This window comes from Cyprinodon variegatus, unplaced genomic scaffold (genome assembly GCF_000732505.1).
Source record: "Cyprinodon variegatus isolate N-32 unplaced genomic scaffold, C_variegatus-1.0 Scaffold76, whole genome shotgun sequence".
Classification (NCBI taxonomy): Eukaryota; Metazoa; Chordata; class Actinopteri; order Cyprinodontiformes; family Cyprinodontidae; genus Cyprinodon; species Cyprinodon variegatus.
The window spans coordinates 725,048-747,185 of record NW_015150529.1 but is presented as its reverse complement, the minus strand read 5'-3'; the positions used below and the strand labels follow the sequence as shown (position 1 = coordinate 747,185).

General features: G+C 36.9%; 1 protein-coding gene across 1 annotated transcript in view; it reads left to right on the top strand.

The window, feature by feature from the left end:
* The window catches only part of rfx6 (regulatory factor X6), a 26,560-nt gene extending 4,684 nt beyond the window's left edge, over window positions 1-21,876 (top strand). Inside the window, exons 3-20 of the mRNA XM_015372816.1 lie at window positions 1,912-2,035; window positions 5,171-5,232; window positions 5,321-5,398; window positions 5,523-5,550; window positions 7,492-7,599; window positions 7,750-7,827; window positions 7,916-8,029; window positions 9,278-9,327; window positions 9,422-9,581; window positions 9,944-10,088; window positions 11,102-11,211; window positions 11,311-11,428; window positions 13,791-13,913; window positions 15,987-16,193; window positions 16,337-16,640; window positions 18,825-19,171; window positions 19,396-19,599; window positions 21,698-21,876. Of these exons, the coding sequence (XP_015228302.1) occupies window positions 1,912-2,035; window positions 5,171-5,232; window positions 5,321-5,398; window positions 5,523-5,550; window positions 7,492-7,599; window positions 7,750-7,827; window positions 7,916-8,029; window positions 9,278-9,327; window positions 9,422-9,581; window positions 9,944-10,088; window positions 11,102-11,211; window positions 11,311-11,428; window positions 13,791-13,913; window positions 15,987-16,193; window positions 16,337-16,640; window positions 18,825-19,171; window positions 19,396-19,599; window positions 21,698-21,876 (2,539 nt within the window). The remainder of the gene's footprint in view (window positions 1-1,911; window positions 2,036-5,170; window positions 5,233-5,320; window positions 5,399-5,522; window positions 5,551-7,491; window positions 7,600-7,749; window positions 7,828-7,915; window positions 8,030-9,277; window positions 9,328-9,421; window positions 9,582-9,943; window positions 10,089-11,101; window positions 11,212-11,310; window positions 11,429-13,790; window positions 13,914-15,986; window positions 16,194-16,336; window positions 16,641-18,824; window positions 19,172-19,395; window positions 19,600-21,697) is intronic.
* Window positions 21,877-22,138: the final 262 nt, after the last annotated feature.

The following is a 22,138-nucleotide window of genomic DNA, read 5'->3' as shown; positions in this document are numbered from 1 at the left end:
CCAACTGTCTTTTAAAATCTGAAGAGTAACCTGCAGTTTATCCTTTTTCCACCTGCGTTCAACACGACGACATTCCTTCCTTGCAGCACGAGTTCTGTCATTAAACCAAGGCTCAGGTTTAATCCTGGGGTGCCTGGTTTTTAATGGAGCAACCGAGTCCAGGATGGTTTGACAGGAAGAATAGAACCAGGACCAGAGCTCTTCTGTATCAAAGTGGAGGAAGTCAGATGATTCACAGAGTTGAAGAAAAGCAGTAGAGAAATGAGTGGCAGTGGAGGGGTTAATAATCCGACAGCGCCGAGCAGCAGCGCGAGTTTTAACTGCGGTAGGTGTCAAAGTAATAGTGAATAAAACAGGCAGGTGATCCGAAAACACAGCGTCACAGATTTGAACACATATTTGTGGCAAAGCGTAAAGATGTTGCCTCGGTGAGTTAACATCATGTTTTCTCTGCATATGTTTTGTTAAATTATATTTCCATCCATCCATCCGTCCGTCCATCCATCCATCCATCCATCCGTCCGTCCGTCCATCCATCCATCCATCCATCCGTCCATCCATCCATCCATCCATCCATCCGTCCGTCCGTCCGTCCGTCCGTCCGTCCATCCATCCATCCGTCCATCCATCCATCCATCCATCCATCCATCCATCCATCCATCCATCCATCCATCCAGGGTCTCCTGGGTCTGTTTTTTAATGTTTGCTGCATTGTTAAGTCCATACTGTAGCCCACGCTTCACACGCTGCAAACTGCTCCAGTGCATTTTGGAGGTCCTGGTTTGATGAGGCCAACAAGACGACATGATCTGCAAACAGTAGAGATGATATCCTGAGGTTTCCAAACCTCTGGTCCCTCGCTGCACCTAGAAATTCTCTCCATAAATGTAATGAACAGAACCGGTGGCAAAGAGCAGCCCTGGAGGAGCCCAACATGCACCGGGAATTATATTTTAATACAGTGTGTTTAAATCTCTAGTTTTAGCTACACATGCCTCAGACAATGATCCAAGTTATCATCTCAGAGGAACACCATAGGGTTTTATTAAATGTTGTGTTACAGTTTAGCTATTACTATCATTTCATACAGACACCCAAATCTTCTGGTCATTACTGTCTGATATGGAAGAAGATTAGGGCCACTGAAAAAAAAAAAAAGTTAACTGACTTTTAAATTTTATTTCAGTTTAATATTCTGACTTTAATCTCAGAATTCTGACTTTTTCCTCAGAATTCTGACTTTTTCCTTAGAATTCTGACTTTTTCCTAAGAATTCTGAATTTTTTCTCAGAATTGTGAATTTTTTCTCAGAATTCTGACTTTTTTCTAAGAATTCTGACTTTTTTTCTCAGAATTCTGACTTTTTTTCTCAGAATTAGACAGCTAACAAACATGTTAGCATCAAGCCATAGCCATGTCTGTTTTAGAGACTAGCTCTCTTGTTTTAATGACCTTCTGCTCCTCCGTTAATGAGGGGACTCCTCGGGCACGTAAAAAGTTGCCTAATTCCGTCATTTTCCACCATTGTGTCACTGGCCCATCTTTGTCAGTGATGCTGAGCGCTTCCACATCTCAATTCGGAGATTAAAGTCAGAATTTGGAGAAAAAAGTCAGAATTATGAGAAAAAAGTCAGAATTCTGAGTTTAAAGTCAGAATTCTGAGAAAAAAATCAGAATTCTGACTTTTTTTCCCATGTTAAACTGAAATAAAATTAAAAAATCAGTTAACTTTGTTTTTTTTTTCTAGTGGCCCTAATCCTCTTCCGTAGTCTGAAAAGCTGCAGTGATACAAAGATTTAGAAAATGGTTTGATTCTATGCAGGAACACATCTGGTTGGGGTAACTTTTTTTTTTTACTGGTTTACTCTTTTTAGTCTTCTTATCAGTTTATCTCGTTTTTTCTGGCTATAGGCTTGAGGAGAACTACATCGTGTGTGAAGGGGTGTGTCTGCCTCGTTGTATCCTTTACGCTCACTATCTGGACTTCTGCAGAAAAGAGAAACTAGAGCCAGCCTGCGCTGCTACGTTTGGAAAGGTGGGTTCAATTTTCCGGAAGGCAGTGAAATGTGATAAGAGAAATAAATGGTTAGGAAAGCAAAGTAAGCTTATCTTATCACTGCTTTTATTTGAGGCATTCGGTTTAGTCTATTTTATTTATAAATCTACAACTCCTTAAAATGTAAGGCTTCATGTAGTTATATGTAAAATTTTAAATTGCTCTGATAAAAAAAATAGGCCAAAACAATAAACAATGTCTGAACAACAAAGTCCAACTTTTCTGCTTTAGCAGCTATCAATTAAATGCATTTTATATCAATTATGCTCTAATGATTACTTCGGAAACCAGAAATTAGCATTTCAGAAATCAACCCTAAAGTCCGACTTGAACGAGGAAAACCTTGAAGATTTTATAGAGCAGACTTGGCTTGATGAAACGGGAGGAATAAAAGGCTCATTTAAAAAAGAAATCATGCCTGCTTGCTTAAATTTGCAAAGAAGCAAAGTATATCTGGAACAATTTGCTCTTCAACTGGGGCCTTAAACCAGCTGTTGGGCACGGTGGTGGAGGGATGCAGACCTATCAAATGTGACCCTGCCCAAACACCAGGCGTCATTTAGACGTTGGTTTTAAGGCTAAATCTTGTTGATTTAGTCCAGAAATATTTGTTGAAAATTTGTCTTTGTTTGGTCGGTCTGATTTTCTCACACTTTAGTCCAACAATAGACATTGATTAGAAGTTTCACACACAGTTTTCAACCTTATGGCTTTTCACCCTTCACTTTTCAAGCAAACGTAGACGCTGTTTGGATGTAAATCATGTCATCTTTTCAATGTCTTTTCAACTTGGTTGATGGGGAAGCAGCCTGTCTGACATCTGAAGCTCGTCTCAGAGAGGGACAGTGATTCCCAAATCTGGCTAAAACACCCCGGCTACAAATTGCTGCAGTGGAACAGCTGAAAACCAGATATCCACCTAAGATAATGTTGAGGATGCATATGAAGAACTCTGTTCTAAAGTCTGCATTGAGCTCCACAAAATGAAACACAGATAAGATGCTATGCTGCAAAAGCTCCAACTGAACCGTGCTGTACTTAAACATGTTGGTTTATTTAGTCTATGCTTAATACAGTGTTAGTTTTTAATGACTCTTAAGGGTTTTTCTTAAAGGTATTGTGGAGGAGTTTTGTGTATTTTTCAAAAGACCTGCCCTCTCCACCTTAAAAAAATGCACATGCATGACCCTGTACCCGCTCTAGGGAGGGAACGCCTATTAAACGCGTGCACAAGCATGTAGGAGGCCATTTCTCCTCGTGCACGCTCTGTTTAAAAGTTGCCGTTCTCATAGATCATACAAGCTTGCTATGCCCGAACGTCCTAGCCTCATGAGACCATCCTGATCTCGCGAGCTTTCAAGATTTCACTCGCTAATCAGTCTGGAGACTCTCCGTTGGAGAAAATTTGGAGCCGTTCACCAAACGAACGTCCAATCAGCGTTGGCTTTGAGGCGGGTTGAGGTGTGACGCAACGAGAAGCGCGACAGTTCAGTCTAAAGAACATGGCGGCTTCAGCCGATGAAACTAGCGTTAGCGTGGCTATCGAGCAAGTTTTATCGGAATTACAGAGTATTTCTTCACTGAAAGAAGAGCAAAACACTGCTCTGGAGGCTTTTCTCAGAGGAAAAGATGTTTTTGCTCTTCTCCCGACTGGTTTCGGCAAGAGTTTGATCTATCAATTGGCTCCTCTTTGTCGTCGCTCTGTTACGTCATATGCTTTGTTGACTGATTGGTTTATTTGGCCCGTCTATCACCAGCATAGGCCAATCAGCTAACCAGTATTTTCACCCCTTCCCAAAATTACTTCTACGCAAGGTTTCCAGGATGGATATGCGGAGCAAATCCATCTGGCGGAGTCAGGCTACGAACGTCCGCCCTAACCCCTAAATCCCTTAATCACTATATAGAGCTGGGACTTTATAGCGAACTCAGTTAACTTACCGTGCGGACAGGCTACTTTTTGCTCCCCGTTGGTCACGTAACACCTACTCAACTTTGCTGTGCCTGCGGCAACTTTGTTATTGGTCGCTGCTGTCAGGTAGCAACAGCCTATGGCGACAGCTGGCTGCTGTGACAGCAAATCCAATAATGCTTTGCGAGGAGAGTGCAAAGCATTCTGGGATATATCTGCCTCTTCTGAGGCCTTTCTTTTCTTCTCACACACTTCGTAGACACCTATTCTCTTATGACCATTTTCAAAGAACCGCGGTGAGAAAGGTGAACTTCAATGACCTCCTGAAACCGTAGCTCACCACAGATATACGCCTCAAAGTTTGCATGCGCAGAAAAAGATAATTTCAATTAGGAGAACCACTTAATTAGATGATCCATCCGAAAATAAAAGACCACCCTCTATATCTTCAACATATAAAAGCTTGAATTTGAATTTGTTTCTTCACCATCTACATAAAAAGCAGTTTTTGACTTAAGAGTATAAATTTGGATATTTTTTTTCTGATATTAGCATTTTTTTTCTTCTTTGTGCACTGGAAAAACAATCTAGAAATAAGTAAAAATATCTTTAATTAAGTGTGTTTACCCTTAATTTGAGTAGGTAAATGAGATAGTTTGCCAATGGAATGAGTATTTTTACTCTTAAAATAAGATAATTAGATAATATGCACTTGAAATAAGACAATGCAATTGTGTTTTCATTATTTTATATCTAAATTGTCTTGTTCCATTTGCAGAATGTCTCTTTTATCTCCTCAATTCAAGAAGAAATACACTTATTTTAAGAAAAAATGACTTATTAAGATTTAGATTTTTTCCATTGTGATTGTCTGAGATATGCGTGCTTTCATCGATTCATTAGTGGATTTAGAAGCTAAGCCTCGAGATCAGGTGATCATGCATTGCCGCTCCCTCCATTTGCTTTCCGTCGTTAATGTTTATATTGTTCACAAATGTTTAATTTTTGTTTCAATTTAAACTTATTTGCCATCATTACATCTTTTTCTTTATGTAAATGGTGGAAGGAAAAAACAATATTGGTTTCAAAAATTTGCCCCAAAATACCAAATATTAAGAATCAGTTGGACTGATGTCCAAATCATCCGTAATTTGGATCTCCAGTTTGATCTTCAGCAATCGTATTCCTCTTTTTCTCATCAGACGATCCGGCAAAAGTTTCCCCTTCTAACAACAAGAAGACTTGGCACCAGAGGGCACTCCAAGTAAGAAGGAAATTAACATTCTAGAAAAGCTTTGACAGAAATTCAACAAACTTTATGTAAAATAATGCCTGAGTTCGAACCTTCCCAGATATCATTATTATGGAATTGGGATCAAAGAAAGCAGCGCTTATTATCACTCCGTGTATTCGGGTAAAGGTTTAACCAGGTGAGTTTAATTTTCCCTATCAGTGTTTTGTATTGCTAATAATCCAGGATAATTTAAAAAACTATTTAACATCTTAAAGGTTTTTCTTTACTCTTTTTTTGGTTTTGATCTCACTTTTTTGCAGATTTTCAGGGAGCAAGCTCAAGAACGAGGTAATCTGTTTACCCCAATATAATGCTTTCCACTTTTCCCCTTTCACAGAAAGGTATAATTTGGGATAATTCCAGAAGTTAAATCTGGATTATTTCACCCTTAGGTTTGTGAAAAAACAGGTTAGGGTTAGGGTTAGAAAATAAAGGTTTTTAAATTTTATTTCAGTTTAACATTCTGACTTTTTTCTCAGAATTCTGACTTTAATCTCAGAATTCTCACTGAATTCTGACAATAAAAAAAGTCAGAATTCTGAGAAAAAAAAGTCAGAATTCTGAGATTAAAGTCACATTTCTGAGAAAAAAAAGTCAGAATTCTGAGAAAAAAAAGTCAGAATTCTGAGATTAAAGTCAGAATTATGAGAAAAAAGTCAGAATTCTGACTTTTTTCCCATACTATACTGAAATAAAATAAAAAAAATCAGTTAACCTTTTTTTTTTTTCAGTGGCCCTAGTCCTCTTCCGTAATTTTCTCTTTAAAAAAGTGCACTTGTTCTTGAATTAAGAAGGTAAAATAGACACTTTGCCAATGGAACAAGACAATTTACATTTAAAATAAGAAAACACAATTGCATTGTCTTATTTCAAGAGCATTTTATCCAAATATCTTACTTTAAGAGCAAAACTACACATTCCATTGGCAAACTATCTCATTTACCTTCTCAAATTAAGAGTAAATGCACTTAATTTACGACGTTTTTACTTTTTTCTAGATCGTTTTTCACAGTGAACCAATCAAAGTTATGTTTGGGAAAATTTGGACTGAATGTAAAGTAGACAAAATATCAGATTCTCTTCACTTATACCCTATGGAATGAATTTTGTTCCATTACTGTTACAAGCAATGATCACGTTTTTTAAACAGTATCAGGAGAAGAATGCAATCTAAAAATAAATCTTCAAAACATGTCATATTTACAGTAACTTTTGCTGTTTTCACAGATCTTTTTTTCTATAAATTTATGTATAAATATATTTTATATATGTTATATTCTTAAATTTTTTTTATTTCTCTTTTTCAAATTGTGTTTTACAAAGTGCATTCTAAAAGATAGCAATCATTCTCTTCAAGCCTTATACAAATGTTGCTAACATCTATTATAATCTGTGAAATTTAACTGTAAAAGAATGCAATTCATAAAGCTCAACCTGAAAAAGATACATTGGAAAAATGAATTAAAAAAATAAAATGTGAATAAAAAATGCATGCTCTTTGCATGCAACAATAATGGAAAAAAAAATCACTCCATACTTGAAGTGAAACAGAAAGATTGATCATCTTTTGAGGAAAAGTAGTTGTAAAAAGTAATTGTAAATAAATTATAAATAAACATCACCTGAAAGATGCAAAAAAAAAAAAAGCTCAGGAACTAGAAGAAAGAAGTGTTCCGTCTATTTTATCAAGGAGATTATGGATATATTTTATAATCATAATACAAACTAGAATAAGAATTATGAGAAATATAAATAAAGAAAAGTGGGATTTCAACGGTGTGAATACTTTACAGCGTTAATACAATAAAGACAATACTTTTTTTTTTTTTTTTTAGAATGCTGGTTCATTTTTATGAGAGATGCTTGCCTCATTTCTTTTACCAGAAGCAAACTTTTTTTTGAGTTGGCAAATTTTCAGTCGCAAACCTCTGCAGGTATAAATAATTTACTGCTGACAGGATGCTTAATTCGTTTTAATATGAACAATCTTATATTTGGTTAAAATAAGGAAGCAAAAACGCTCTCAGATTCATAGTTTAATACAGATCGCATAAAAATGGGCAAGGAATGAGATCCGTTAATTTACTATTATTGGAGATTACTAAATTGTATTAGCTAAGATTTTACACATTTTAGACACCATTTTACCAATTTTTGTTCCCTATATCTATTTTATTTGATATATATTTATTGATAAACTAAACTAAACTAAACATGACTGTTTTGCAGGGTGGCTTTACCAGGAAATACTCTTTGAGCTCTAAAACTGGAACCCTGCTCCCTGACTTCCCCAGCGCCCAGCATCTTTTGCTGCAGGGAAATATTTCCAGAGAAAAGGTCGCTGATGCGTTTCTTTACACAGAATGATTTGTTATTTTGTTTTATTGAATAATGTTTCAGAATCCTCCATAAATCCTTGCTTAGATTGTTTTAAATTAGTGTGAAGCCTCTAGATTTAAGACGATTATATTCTCTCCTATCTTACAGGTCGACACTCTGATCATGATGTATAAAACACACTGTCAGTGCATCCTGGACAACGCCATCAACGTCAACTTTGATGAGGTTATCACACATCATTTAGCAGGACTTTATAAAACATTTTAAAGGTGATAATTGCACTAAAACAGACTTTTATTTATGTTTTGTTCAGATCCAGAACTTTCTGCTCCACTTCTGGCAGGGAATGCCCGACCACCTGCTGCCTCTGCTTGAAAACCCGATTATAGTCGACATCTTCTGCGTCTGTGACTCTATTCTCTACAAGGTTTCCATAAAATACTTCAACATGTACAAATTTGATTTCATAGCATTTCATTCAGTTAGTATTATATAATTAAATTCTTTATGTGAACATGTCATGGAGTTAGAGCTGCAGACACCTATTGCCACTACTTAGGCTGCATTCATCCTGATAGAGATTTGAGCATCAAGGACATCTTTTGCATTCAAAATCTATGGTGAACATGTGTCTGGTGGGGTGCATTTTCATTTGTTTTGCATGTAGGGTGGGGCAAATTTTAAGGTTTGCCATGTGCACTGCAAAAATGATCTAGAAATAAGTAAAACATTTCTTAAATTAAGTGTATTCACCCTTAATTTAAGTGGGTAAATACAATGATTTACCAATGAAATTAGTATCTTTACTCGTAAAATAAGATAATTAGATAATATGAAATTGAAAAAAGACAATGCAATTATTTTTTTCTTCTTTTAAATGTAAATTGTCTTGTTCCATTGGCAAAGTGTCTCACTTTCGTACTGAATTGGAGAAAAAATGCACTTATTTTAAGTAAGAATTGCTTAATTAGATTTCCATTTTTTGCAGTGTGGGTCCAAAGCAGTAGATGCACTGGAAAAACGATCTAGAAATAAGTAAAACTTTCTTAAATTAAGTGTATTTACCCTAAATTTGAGTAGGTAAATGAGATAGTTTGCCAATCGAATGAGTATTTTCACTCTTAGAATAAGATAATTAGATAATATGCCCTTGAAATAAGACAATGCAATTGTGTTTTCTTATTTTAAGTGTAAATTGTCTCGTTCCATTGGCAAAATGTCTCACTTTCCTCCTAAATTTAAGAAAAATTGACTGATGTAGATTCCAATTTTTTGCAGTGTGGAGGAGTTGGGAAAATGTAGTTATGTGCTTATTCACAGTAAACAAATTTAAAAATTCAAATGTAAATATTTCTAGACAACCTCAGAGGGTCTTGGGGGCCATAAGTGGCTTAGTTTGACACTTAGTTTCAGGTTTCAGACTTTAGTTTATGTGCTAAAGTGTCAAACCTCACACCAACATGTAGTCTGTCCTACCAGGGTCTACATCCTGAGCCCTTAGCTGATTAATCTTTTACTGCAGCAGCACTGTCTCTTATTGAAAAGTAAAAAAGTTACAACTTTAATTTTATGCTCTGAAAAGGAAAAACTGTAGAAATATAAGCTTATAACAAAAGGAAATTGGATTCTGCTTTAATTTGTCTGTGTTCTAGCTGATAATTTGCTGTTTTCCCAGGTTTTAACAGATGTTTTAATTCCTGCCACGATGCAGGAGATGCCTGAAAGGTACACTTCATTCATTTTGCAGCAGAGTTCTTATTTTTCAAGACTTTTATATCCTCTTCAGAGCTAAATAGTGACATTAAATGTTGTTTGTCAGTCTATTGGCAGATATCAGAAACTTTGCCAAGCACTGGGAACACTGGTTGGCCTCCTCTCTGGAAAACCTCCCAGAATGCCTTGCAGCCAAGAAGATGCCCATAGCGCGCCGCTTTGTTTCCTCCCTGAAGAGACAAACTTCTTTCTTACACCTGGCACAGGTACAGCAGTATTAGAAACGGGTCTAATGTCTGAAAACTCAGTGCAAAAAATTTAAACCTTAATAAGTCATTTTCTTAAAATAAGTGTATTTTTTCTTGGATTGAGGAGGTAAGTGAGACACTTTGCCAATGGAACAAAACAATTTTGATTTAAATTAAGAAAAAACAACTGCATTGTCTTATTTCAAGTGCATTTTATCTAATTATCTTATTTTAAGAGTAAAAATACTTATTCCATTGGCAAATCCTCTGATTTACCTACTCAAATTAAGGGTAAATACACTTAATTTAAGTAATCTTTACTTATTTCTAGATTGTTTTTGCAGCTGCTAATGATCCGACTCCTTTCTGCTTGGTCACAGATAGCCCGCCCGGCCCTTTTTGACCAGGCTGTAGTGACCAGCATGGTTCTGGACATTGACAGTGTTGATCTCAGCAGCATCAACTCACAACCCCTGCTCAGCGTGTCGGCAGCTGGAGACCAGGACTCCGATATTTACTCTGAGTGTAAGACCCACGACCTGTGACCTCCTGCTTATTATGTCTGTTAATGTGGCTTAAATGGCAAGAATCCAAAATGTTCTCATCTCTGGTAAAACATTTATAAAAAAAAACCCTCAAAAAACTGTTTATTTTTTTCAAAACACATCTTAGGATAAATTGAACTGAAAAATGCATAAATTCATTGTAAATCTAAAGACAAATGCTGTATTTTGAAGGAACCAGTTATGTTTAAGCATAAAAAAGTGTAAATAATTTAAAATAATTTTTTAGATAAGTGTAAAAGATATTTAGAATTAGCATTAAATAAATAAATAAACAGAATAATCAAAGAAAGGAAACCGAACATATATTAATATATATATTTGTTCATTAATAGAGCTAATGTCTATATAAAAGAATAGATAATTTAATGAAAAAAGAAGTGCATGAATGACTAAACGTATTTATGTAAATAAGCAGATGGAAAAATAGTTAAAATGATTCAGAAATGACTTTATAAGTAAAGAATACATAAAAGAATCGTAAGTAATGGAAATAATCGACAATCAGTTAATAAAGACATTACAGAGTAATTTATGAAAATATAAACAATAGTGAATAAAAGATGCTTGATACTAACATTCAAAGGTAAAATGGAAAGAAGTAAAATCATGAAAGGAGGTCATACAGGCTCTGGTTTTGTTAGAGAAAATCCTGTAACAAGCTGTATTTTATGTTTGTCCTGAGTGAAAATAATGAATTATACATTTAAAAATATGTATATATTTTTCTTCTGAAATAGAATCTCTGAATAGAATTTATTCCCCTATTAAGAGGAAAAGTTTTACTGGCTTTTTTAAATTGAAATTAAACACAAAATAATTAACAGAATAACATAAATTGACATTTTAATCCTGGAAATGTTTATCTTTAACTCTTAGCTATCCAAATTAATTGAGAATTACCCATAAAAACATATTTTTATTGAGGTGGTTGTGGTTATTTTGTGTTCTTTTTTTTTTTTTGTCGTTACCCAGATGATTCAATTAGCGTCTTTCAAGAACTGAAGGAGCTGCTGAGAAAAAATGCCACCGTTGAATCGTTCATAGAGTGGTTGGATTCTGTGGTTGAGCACAAAGTAATCAAGGTAGAAGCAGTTCACTCAGGCATCCTGGTTTCCACACACAGAATTAATCTGCAAATCGGCTGCTTTGTCTTTGTTTTCTTGCCTTTGTGTTTTCATCAGCCTGGCAAGCAGTGCGGTCGATCTGTGAAGAAGAGAGCTCAGGATTTCCTCCTCAGGTGGAGCTTCTTTGGTGCCCGGGTCATGCACAATCTCACGCTCAACAACGCCTCCAGCTTTGGTAAGGAACTGTAAAGAGATTTCATTTGGACTCAAAGGCATTTATGAAACTGGTGTCAACTTCAACTCTGATGCTTTAAAGAAAATGTTGAAGGAAACCAGCTTAACAGCTGTTAGACTAACTCTGGACTGACCACTGATGCTGGCCGGTCAGAGATGGCAGGGAAAGTTTTGGAACAGAGGGAAGAGAAAGAAGCTACTTAAGGCAGCAAATAAGTACTCACCTATTTTCCAAAGGAAATTTTCTCAAGAGCATCCAAACCCTCAGAGTTCCTTTTTGATCCTTGGGCAATCTTTTTAAAGCTTTACGCATGACTTTGCATACGAACTTTATCTTTTATAAGAGAAAACATTGAAAGTCTGGTCCTGGGGTCATTTCAGATCCCTGGAATAATTTTTAATGTCCGCTTGCTTCAGACTAATATTACTACAAATTTGACCCTCATGCAAACCGAACCGATGCACACAGATAGACTGGTAAATTAATATCTTCCAAAATGATACTAATAATTATGTAAATAATAATAATTGAACTTTATTGATCTTACATTAGAGAAATTTACCTTTGCAGTTAATCCATCCCGTTTGGGAGCAGCGGGCTGCCATTGTGCGGCGCCTGGGGAGCGTGGCGTTAAGGGTCTTCCTCAGAGACCCAGAGTGTCAGTCTGTGGTAGTGGGGCACGAACTCAGAACCTCAGATTCCAAGCTGTATGCCCTAACCACTTGGCTGCCACTCCCTCAGCAACTGAAAAATGAAATAAATTAAAAATGTTTGATGCAAACAAAAATATTCCTGTCATCTGAGAACTGTTTTTTACTTTTCATTTTCATTCTATAGTCAAAAAAACCCAGGACTTGTTATTTACACGTCTTCATTAACATTTACTAAGTATAGGTTTTAGGGAAAAGACTCAATTTTATTGCTGATAATGGACTGAAAATATATTCTTGACCAACAAAATAAGAAACATTTAAGCCAAAATGTTTGGAAACTGGAAAGCTTTCAGTTATTAAAACAAACATTTTGCCCCTTTTTGTTAGACGTATTATAATTTTTGTTTTTTACTTTTTTATCAAATTACTAATGGTGTAATTATAAAAATGCTGAGTTATATTAAAACTATTTAGCCTTTTTAAGTAGAAGAAGAGAACCACCCTGTGGGCTTTGAACCTGTCGGGTTTTGGTCCACAGTGCAAAAAAATTAGCAAAAATAATCCATCATAGAAATCTTGTTCTTCCTTATCTGGTAGAAGATTTCTTTATCACACAGCATAACTAAAGTCACCCTTTGGCAAATATAAATTAGGTAAACTTTGTCCCATTGTTGTTGGAAGCAAAGATGTTCTGAAAATGAAAATTAGAAAAAGAAAATGCAGTCTGGAAATGAAACTTTTTCAGCAAAAAAAGGTTTTAGAGTTTCTTGCTGTTTCCTCAGACATTATTCTGTTCAATAATGTTTACATAATCCATATTTTTACGAATTGCGTTCCTTTCAAACTACCTTATACAGATATGAACCTTCTAGAAAAAGGTTAAACTTTTTTATTTTTGTCATGTTATCGAAACAAGACTGGACTCCGTTTATTTGTCTGGATATCTGAAGATATCTTGTTTCATTGCATTTTATTGTTATATTATATGAAACTCTAGAAAAAGAAATTAATAATTTTCTTCCCTATTTTGCTCTGTGCATTTCTTTGTGTCGCTTTAATATAAAATCACATAAAAAAAAGTTGAAGCTTTGTTATAAATATAACAGAATAAAAAATCCTCACTTTTTCAAGGTACTATACTTCTTTAAAGTTTTATTTTTTATGCAGTTACATAATGTCTTCATATTCTACTGCTTTCCTGTCCTTAAAGCACAGAATCAGCAGAGGAAGATGATCCAGGAATGCGACTGTGTCCTGCTGGATCCAAAGATTTGGTCCTGATGCCATTTTTCAGGGTTTACCACAAAGGAAACAGTTGAAAAACGTCCCCGCAGTCAAGAGACATGCAGGTCTGATAGGAGCCAGCTCAAAGCAGATTGCTACAATAGCACCATAAATTGTAATGGCCAGACTCGCTTTGATTACACAGCGTCTTATCTGCGGTTCACGTCCTCTCTGTTCAAACACACGCACACAGGCTACGTGTGCATGAATAAACAATGACCATTTGGTGGCTCTCGCTCTCTCTGAAGGCCCACTTAAGCTCAAACACAAACGTGTGGCCCCGCAGGTCAAACAAAGAGCAGTCGGGCTCTAAAGGTCAGGGAGCTGTCAAGTGAAAGCTCGGCTGGAATAAACACAGAGAAAAGTTTTCCAGCAGCTTCTGTTTAAAAGTAAACTGAGCTTCTTTGTGTTCTTTGTGCCGACAGGTTCCTTCCACCTGATCCGGATGCTGTTAGATGAGTACATCCTCTTGGCTCTGGAGACACAGTTCAACAACGACAAGGAGCAGGACCTGCAGAACCTCCTAGAAAAATACATGAAAAATGCAGGTATGAGGCGTCATTGAACCTAAATCTAAGAGTAAAGGGCAGCAGTGAATATCCATCATCAGCTATCAATAATAACAACCGCCGCTGCTTCCTAATAATATGTTTTATATCTGTACAGACTTGGATTTTTACCACTTTTGGATTTTTTTCTAATCAAAAACTTGACTAATTTTTGTCTAACTACAAGAGTACAAATCTCATAAGGTTTGTGTTCTAATAATTCTGTCATACAGCAGACTTCTACACTGTAGGTTGAAAAATGGAGGAAAAATGACAAGTAGACAACAAAATAAAACTGCAAAACCTATATGCAGCTGATCAAAATATAAAAGTTGTTTTAGGATACAAGAAGTAACCTTGTTGGGGATCAAACTCTGGTTTAAACTGTGAAGCAGTGTTGACTTTGTTAATTTTTTTGTAGAACAAACTAAAGAAATGGGAACATAGGAACTTTTGTATTGAAATAACCAGAAACTGCCCTGATGGATCTCCATTACCCGGAACGTAGCGTCTTTTCTAGACTGATTTTGTGGGTTTGTGTTTATATGTTTATGTAACATAAAAATTTCCCCAATTCTTAATTTTTAGAGCTAAAGCTAACCCATCATTCGTTCACTTCTGACAGAATCATGAATGGTTAATTAACAGTGTTATGGAGCAGCGTATTCCATACAGGAGGCAATGCAGTCAGGGAATAGAGACATCTAAAAATAAAGGACAGTAAGGTCTGAGGGATGGTGTGAATCCATAAAGGTGTACATGTATTTCTGCAGAGCATGCAGGTGACGCAGTGGTTAGTGCACATGATCCATGTATGCAGGCCTTAGTCCTCGACGTGGCTGACCTGGGTTCGAATCCGGCCTGTGGTCCTTTGCCGCTTGTCTCTCCCCCTCTAGTCACTAGTGCTGTAAAAACTCAAAAGAAAAATGTAAAAAGAAATGTATTTCAGCAGAGGAGTAATTGCCAGCTAGTTATCCACAAGCTTATCTTCTGATTGTTTTACAGCAGTTATACTCTGACATTAAAGTCGTAGGGAAATCATATTCAACTGTCAAATCATTTTGGCTTAAACGTGTAGATAAATGTACTCTTTATCAGACCATATTGTCCCAAAAGTTAGAAAATTTCTATCTAAAAAAAAAAAATCCAGTCTTAAAATCTGTGTTTTTTTTTTTATTTTATTCTGGCCATTTAGTTATACGTCAGCTTGTACACCTAAATTCGGTTAATCATATATCAACGCTCATCTGTCAATCAAATGTTTTCGGTCATAGCATCTTGATTCATATGTCATATGTTGCGAGGCGAGGGCTCAAACATGTACGGCTGGAAGCCTTCTACACCAAACCAAGCTTCTACCGCCCTGGCGTCCTCTTCCACAACATCTTGGTCCCCGCTTTCCTCCTCTAAATAAAAAATGGATGACGGAGGAGACTCATCCACGACCTCCGACATTAAACTCTCCTCCCCTCGCATGTTTCCGCTGTCCATAGCGTTCCTTGACAGTGTCGTTTTTAAGTCACCAATTTAGTGCTACTTGGTCCCAATGAAATTTCCCATTGGGAACCTACTAGCACTAAGTCGCTAACTGGTTAGCAAGATGCTTCCGACAAACCGGCCACAATCAAACTTGCTTTTGAACCTTCTGCCACAACGATCCTGCCCCCTTGATAAACGACCAATCACGTTCAATTTATTAATTCGTGTAAAGTCGTGCACCACTTGGGGGGAATATAGAAATGCAACGGTTGGAATAGTTGCTTCCCTACGACTTTTAATTAAATCTCTCGATACTCTGAGGACGCATCGATAATCAACATACTTTCTTTTCAATTCATTTAAATGTAAATAAAATTGAACAATATCAAGTTTCCATAAGCGGCATTTTTTTTTTTTTTGTTTCTTCTTGCAATACTTACTTTTTCAAAAGAGTTTAGATTTGCTATATCTATTAAATTTATTTAAGATCTAATGAATCATTAAATTATTAAATAAATCTTGGGGGTTTTGGTTTAGTGGAAGGGAAATCCTAATGAAATCTGACCACATGTCGTGTCTGATCATCCCTCTCAGATGCCAGTAAAGCAGCATTCATGGCATCACCCAGTTCCTGCTTTCTGGCCAACCGCAACAAGGCGTCCGCTTCCGTCGACCAATCGGTGAAGAACGAGTCTGTGGGAGAGCACGCCTACATGCCTCTGTCCACCAATCAGCAGCAGGATCTGGAAGCTAAAACAGTCCTCTATCAGGGAAATGACAGTTCTGGTTTCTCATCTTCAGGTAAACATAAAAAAATATGTTTAGATCAAGCATGGAAAACATCTGAACTCATTTATCCAGAAGGTGGAGAAGAGTCCTGCTGCTTCCAGTTTTTCATCCTAGAAGATAAATCTCCCTGTTTTTCCTCTTTAACTCCCTATCAGGTGGTCAGATGGACTTCTCTCAGGTCAGCGGGCCACTCATGACCCCGCCCATCTCACCTGCTGCATTAGTGCACAGGGGCTCTGTCATCAACCAAGGGCCCATGGCAGCAGGGGGGCTGGCACCTTCCTCCTTGTCATGCTCCTTCTCCTCGTCCTCCTGCCTCTCGTCTCTCAGGGAAATATCGCAGCCCAGCTCCTGCCCTTCATACCCGGACACCTTATACCAATGCTTACCTCAGTCCAGTGGTTATTTCCCCCCCGCCAGCAGCAGCTCCTCGGCTCCGAGCTACCAAACTGCTCTCAGGTCAGCTTTCATCAGAAATACGGGTGTTTTTTTTTTGAGTCGGCCATGTTAACATATAAACAATGAAAAATCAGATTTGCTATTGTCTGAAAGTAGAATTGGATCGACAGCATCAACCGACATAGGGATTAGATTTACTTACAGATTTACTAAATTGTTGTGTGAAAAAAGTATTCAACTATTCAAAAGGGAGATCCATGGATTTCACTCAGTCCGCACTTTATTTTACTTTGCAAAGTAAAAAGAGAACAAGACAATCATACACTGAAAAAAAATGCATCCGCTTTTTGTATTTGCTTAACAATATTTAGTTACTTTAACACAATTGTTTTATATCCTACCCTGCTAACATGAAACAATTGTGTTAAAGTAACTAAATATGATAAAGTAAATGCCAAAAATGGCTGCATTTTTTTATGAGTCACCATCTGATGTTCGGCCCTGCTCTGATTTAGACAGTGTTTGTCTCTCACTAATTAAAACCCTGCAGAAAGGCTGTGAAGCTCTCCTGCTATTGTTACCTAAAAAAAGACAGACAGTTGGAAATACATAATGTTGTGAAATAATCCCTGACAAACAGTCTAGTTTGTTATGAAAACCATTATTTTTAATTCCAAACACTCCCTAATAAGATTTTAAAAAAAGCAACTCTGCCTTAGACACCTTGTAGCTTTGCAGCTCTGAGGCCTGAATGAATGAAAGTTAGGATTCATCAATTTATATTTGTAAAAGAGAATTATTAGGAGTTAGTTTTTTCCCCCAACACAGTATGAAAACATGTGTTCAGGCTCAATAAATGCCTCCAATTGTTTTTTTTTTAGCGTATGCTTCATTGTTGCTATCTTTTCAAATAGAAAGCATGTGGCCATAGTGGAGAGGAAACACTTAGGTTTAACAGGAAGGAACATTCTTTTTTTTCTCCTTTTTTTTAATTTACTTGTTTTGCTCAGTATGAGCCAGGCAGCCAGCCAGACTGACTTACGTCATGTACGCGGCATATTACACTAGAAAAACCATGTAGAAATAAGTAAAAATGTCTTAAATTAACTGTATTAACCCTTAATTTGAGTGGGTAAATGATGTAGTTTGCCAATGGAATGAGTATTTTTATTAGTGTTGCGCCGATGCCATTTTTTGGCCCCGATACCTGGCTGTGCAGCAGCGACCGATACCATAATAATGTAAAGTAATTGCCTTCATGGCTTTGTCAAGCTGCTGCCTACCTTTGTGAAGCAGGAAAAAATCTAATACAAAGTGAATCCAGTAGAACTTTTTATTGCCTACCAGGAGTGGGTGACAATAGTTGAATAAACTTATGGCTCTAATGATATCGATGCCCTATTTGTTGGTACTCGCCGATACCGATACCACCATTTTAGGGCGGTATCGGGGCCCCATCCAATGCTTGTATCGGTGCAACACTAATTTTTACTCTTAAAATTGATATAATTAGATAATATGCACTTGAAATAAAACAATGCAATTGTGTTTTCTTATTTTAAATGTAAATTGTCTTGTTCTATTGGCAAAATGTCGCTTTTACCCCCTCAATTCAAGAACAAATGCATTTATTTTAAGAAAAAAATTACTTACTGTATCTAGATTTCGATTTTTTTCCAGTGTAGTCTGGAAAGGAGTGAAATATTTAGAGGAATCAAACCAGATAACTACTGCCATTGTGCAAACGGATTTTTTTTTTTTCAAAGAAAAGCTTTTAAGGAGTCAGTTGTTAAAATTTTAAAGAAATAAACTGCTCTTTTTGGGACACAATAAAGGGGAATCTTTAAAACACTGCTCAATTGCAGATGCAATCTGACTGTTATGGTTACAGAGAAGCACTTTTGCATGATGGGCCAGGCTCCTGAGCTGAGATTGGTTCAGTTTGTTTAGACCATACTGTTTAGGGCATTACCAGACTGACCTATGCCCTGTTTATTTAAAAAAAAAAACAAATAGGAAGAGGCTTGTTTCTGTTTTTGCAGTCTGTTAAAAAATAGAACCTTATAATAACAAAACATGCTCAAACATGGTCCTGTTGAGCCGCTGTAACTAGGGTCGTCCATATTCATTTCATGAATCGGTCCAGAAACAATACTGCTGGACAAACCTATAACAATTAGGATAAACTATTTCCTAAAGCTATAGGATACGATTTTTGATCATGTTCATGGTCTCTTTTCACAGATCCCAGGCTCAGAATCCCTGTATGTCAGCAGCTCAGACTCATAATCCCCCTCTGGGCTGTCACCTTCCCCGGTACCCGTCCCTCAGTGATCCACCTCTGAATAAGGAAGCTTTTTACCCTACATCTGGCAACGCAGACTGCTCCCTGACAGCTTATGGTTCGGCAGTCCGGCCACCTTCCAGGTACACTCCAGGCCCAGAACCGGTTCAGTCGGAGCAGGGAATGGATCAACAGGCAGCGGCTCAGATACTGGATGCCTCGGAGGGTTTTGGGTTTATGGGAGCTGGACTGAACCTCGCTGGTGGTGGTTGTCAGGGACAGACCTATGGCGTCCTGGGACATGGCGGTAAGGATTGTAACAATATAACATTTCTAATTTCTTCTTTAGATGCAAAAAAAACCCTTTTTCTAATTCAGGGAAATTATGTAATTGAGATGACTTTTGAATTTCTTACTGTTGTAGTTATCTTTAATGCTAATTTTTGTTTACATTCCGATTAAACCAGTGTTCTAATGCTAAAATGCTAATACCCCAGAATCAATCTACATGCAAAAATTTTCTTTTTGCAGCAGGTTTTTATAGCAACAGCAGCTTCTTCTCCGGCCAGCGAGTGAATGCTTTGGTTGATCAGCATGTGTCCGTCATCAGCAGCGTGGGAAGTCTTCGCCCCTTCTCTTCGACCTTCTCTGAAGTCCACGATCCGCTGAACATCCTTGGCGAACCAGGAAGGAAGACCGCTGGAAGCTTTTTCAGCGAGGCAGAATCTGGAACGGGTCAGTGTCAGAACCTGAATCTTTTGATTGATTGCTAAACCAGAAAGAATTTTAATCTAGACAGGTCAGTTTTTCTTCAAAATTGCTTTAAAACAACCCAGGAAACTTGATTGAAATCATATAAAATTCAATGGAAAACATCAATATCTAGATAAGCCATTTTTTTCTTAAAATAAGGGCATTTGTTCTTAAATTGAGGAGGTAAGTGAGACACGTTGCCAATGGAACAGTACAATATACACTAAAAATAAGAAAAAAAACAACTGCACCGTCTTATTTCAATCGGTATTACCTAAATATCATATTTTAAGAGTAAAAATACTCATTCCATTGGCAAACAAATCTTATTTTCCTGCTCAAATTAAGGGTAAATAAATTTATTTTAAAGCATTTTTTGTGGCCAAACACAACACAGGAAAAAATATCTAGAAATAAGTTCAAATTTGCTAAATTACCCTTAATTTAAGTAGATAAATGAGATAGTTTGCCAATGGAATGAGTATTTTTACTCTTGAAAAATGATGTTTACGCACTTGAAATAAGAAAATGCAAAAGTTTTTTCTTATTTTAAATGTACATCGTCTTATTCCATTGGCAAAATCTCTCTTTTACCTTCTCAATTCAAGAACAAATGCACGTATTTAAAGAAAAAAAATGACTTTTCTAGATATTGATGTTTTTCCAGTGAATTATACACTGCAAAAATGATCTGAAATTTAGTAAAAATTTATTAAATCAAGTATATTTTCCCTTAATTTGAGCAGGAAAATAAGATTTGTTTGCCAATGGAATGAGTATATTTACACTTAAAATAAGATAAATAGATTTGCAAAGTGTCGCACTTACCCCTTCAATTCAAGAAAAAAAATGCACTTATTTTAAGAAAAAAATGACTTTTTGGGTTGTTTCTTGGGTTGATTTAAAGCAAAACAAACTTTACACCACACCTAAACTACCTTGTCCCAGGCCTAGACTTGGATAAAAAAAAAAAAGTATGTTTTCAAAAAGTGTTTTCTGTTACCTGTGCTAAAGCATACACTCAAAGTCAGCTGCAGATCACCTAAAGTTAAGTTCACACCGAAAGTGTTTCGGGCATCAAGTACGCTCAAATGCCGAAATGTGGACTGTGGGTCAGATGCAACGCTCTGGCTGCATGGCCCTCTGGTTGTTTATCTGCTCTGTTCTCTAGCTTCAATCTAGAGAGCAGCTTGGCTTTATTTAGTTTGATTAGTTGGAAAAATAGTTTTAACACTTTTTTAAGTGAGTAAATCGACCTCAAAACATCATCTGTGCAGTCAGTTCATCAGGAGTATGATCCTACTAAAATGTGCAGTTTTTGTTTGGCGCGCCAGACCTCCAGCATAGGCAGCGCTGGAAAATCCTACTGAGCTCTCTTCTCTGGCCAGCTTGTTGGGGATGGAAATTACTATAAAGAGTTTTTAAGTTTTGTGGTAAAAGAAAATTCAGCATTTATGTATATATTTATGTATGTATGGATTGCTATGTACAAGGAGAAATGAGTGAACTCCGAGCATCAGAGTGAATACACAGGGCTTATATATAACAACACTAATCACCACTGTTATATTTGGAAGGGACCCTCATTCTGATTGTGAAGTACGGAGGTGGTAGCATCATGCATGCATGCTGCAGGAGGGACTGATGCGCTTCACAAAATAGATGGCCTTATAAGGACAGAACCTGATGTGGAAATATTGAAGCAAATATTGAGTGGCCACCTCAAAGCCTTGATCTCACTCCTGTAGTGTAGAAACCATGTGGCAGAGCTAAAAAGGTGCTTGTGAGCAAGGCAGTCAGTAAACCTGAGCCACTTGCAGCGGTTCTGTCAGGAAGATTGGGTCAAACTCCAGTAAACCTTTGAGCCAATTCAGGCACAATACTGAGGAACTGTACAGTATGTAAACCTCTGAGTTTGTAGAAACTGATATAAAAAAATATATCTTTATAATTTCTGTTGCATTTAGTCAACAGAAATATTGCCAACTTCTTTTCATTGAGAGCAAAGTGGAACTGGAGTCTAATTCCTCGTTTATATGAGTAAAAATGGTCAGTTAGAAACTATTCTAATTCTCCACAGGTCATTCCCTGCCCTCGTCCGGATCCGCCACCTGCATGTTCGGCCTTCCCTCTCCGTTCAGCTCACAGGACGCTCTGATGTCCCAGCAGCGCGGGACGCCGTCCTCAGAGGTACAGGACCTGGTTTCCTCACTGCCACCCATCAACACCGTGTTTATGGGTGCAGGGGGAACGCAGTGACTTCCACAGGAAGGAATGGTCCATGAAGCTTGGGCTACAAACTAATAATGAAAAGTTTTCCTAAAGCCAACCAAACCATAACAGTTGATTTTTTTTTTTTCAAGGACTGTGAAGTTTATATTGCCCCTAGAGAATAACCAAGAAACATTTATAAAAGATTGAACTAATATTTAAAGGACATGCATCTTGAATGGATCTGCCTGGATATTATAATTCTCTGTCTCATCTATCATGATGCTCCCATTTCTTCTGTATATAAATA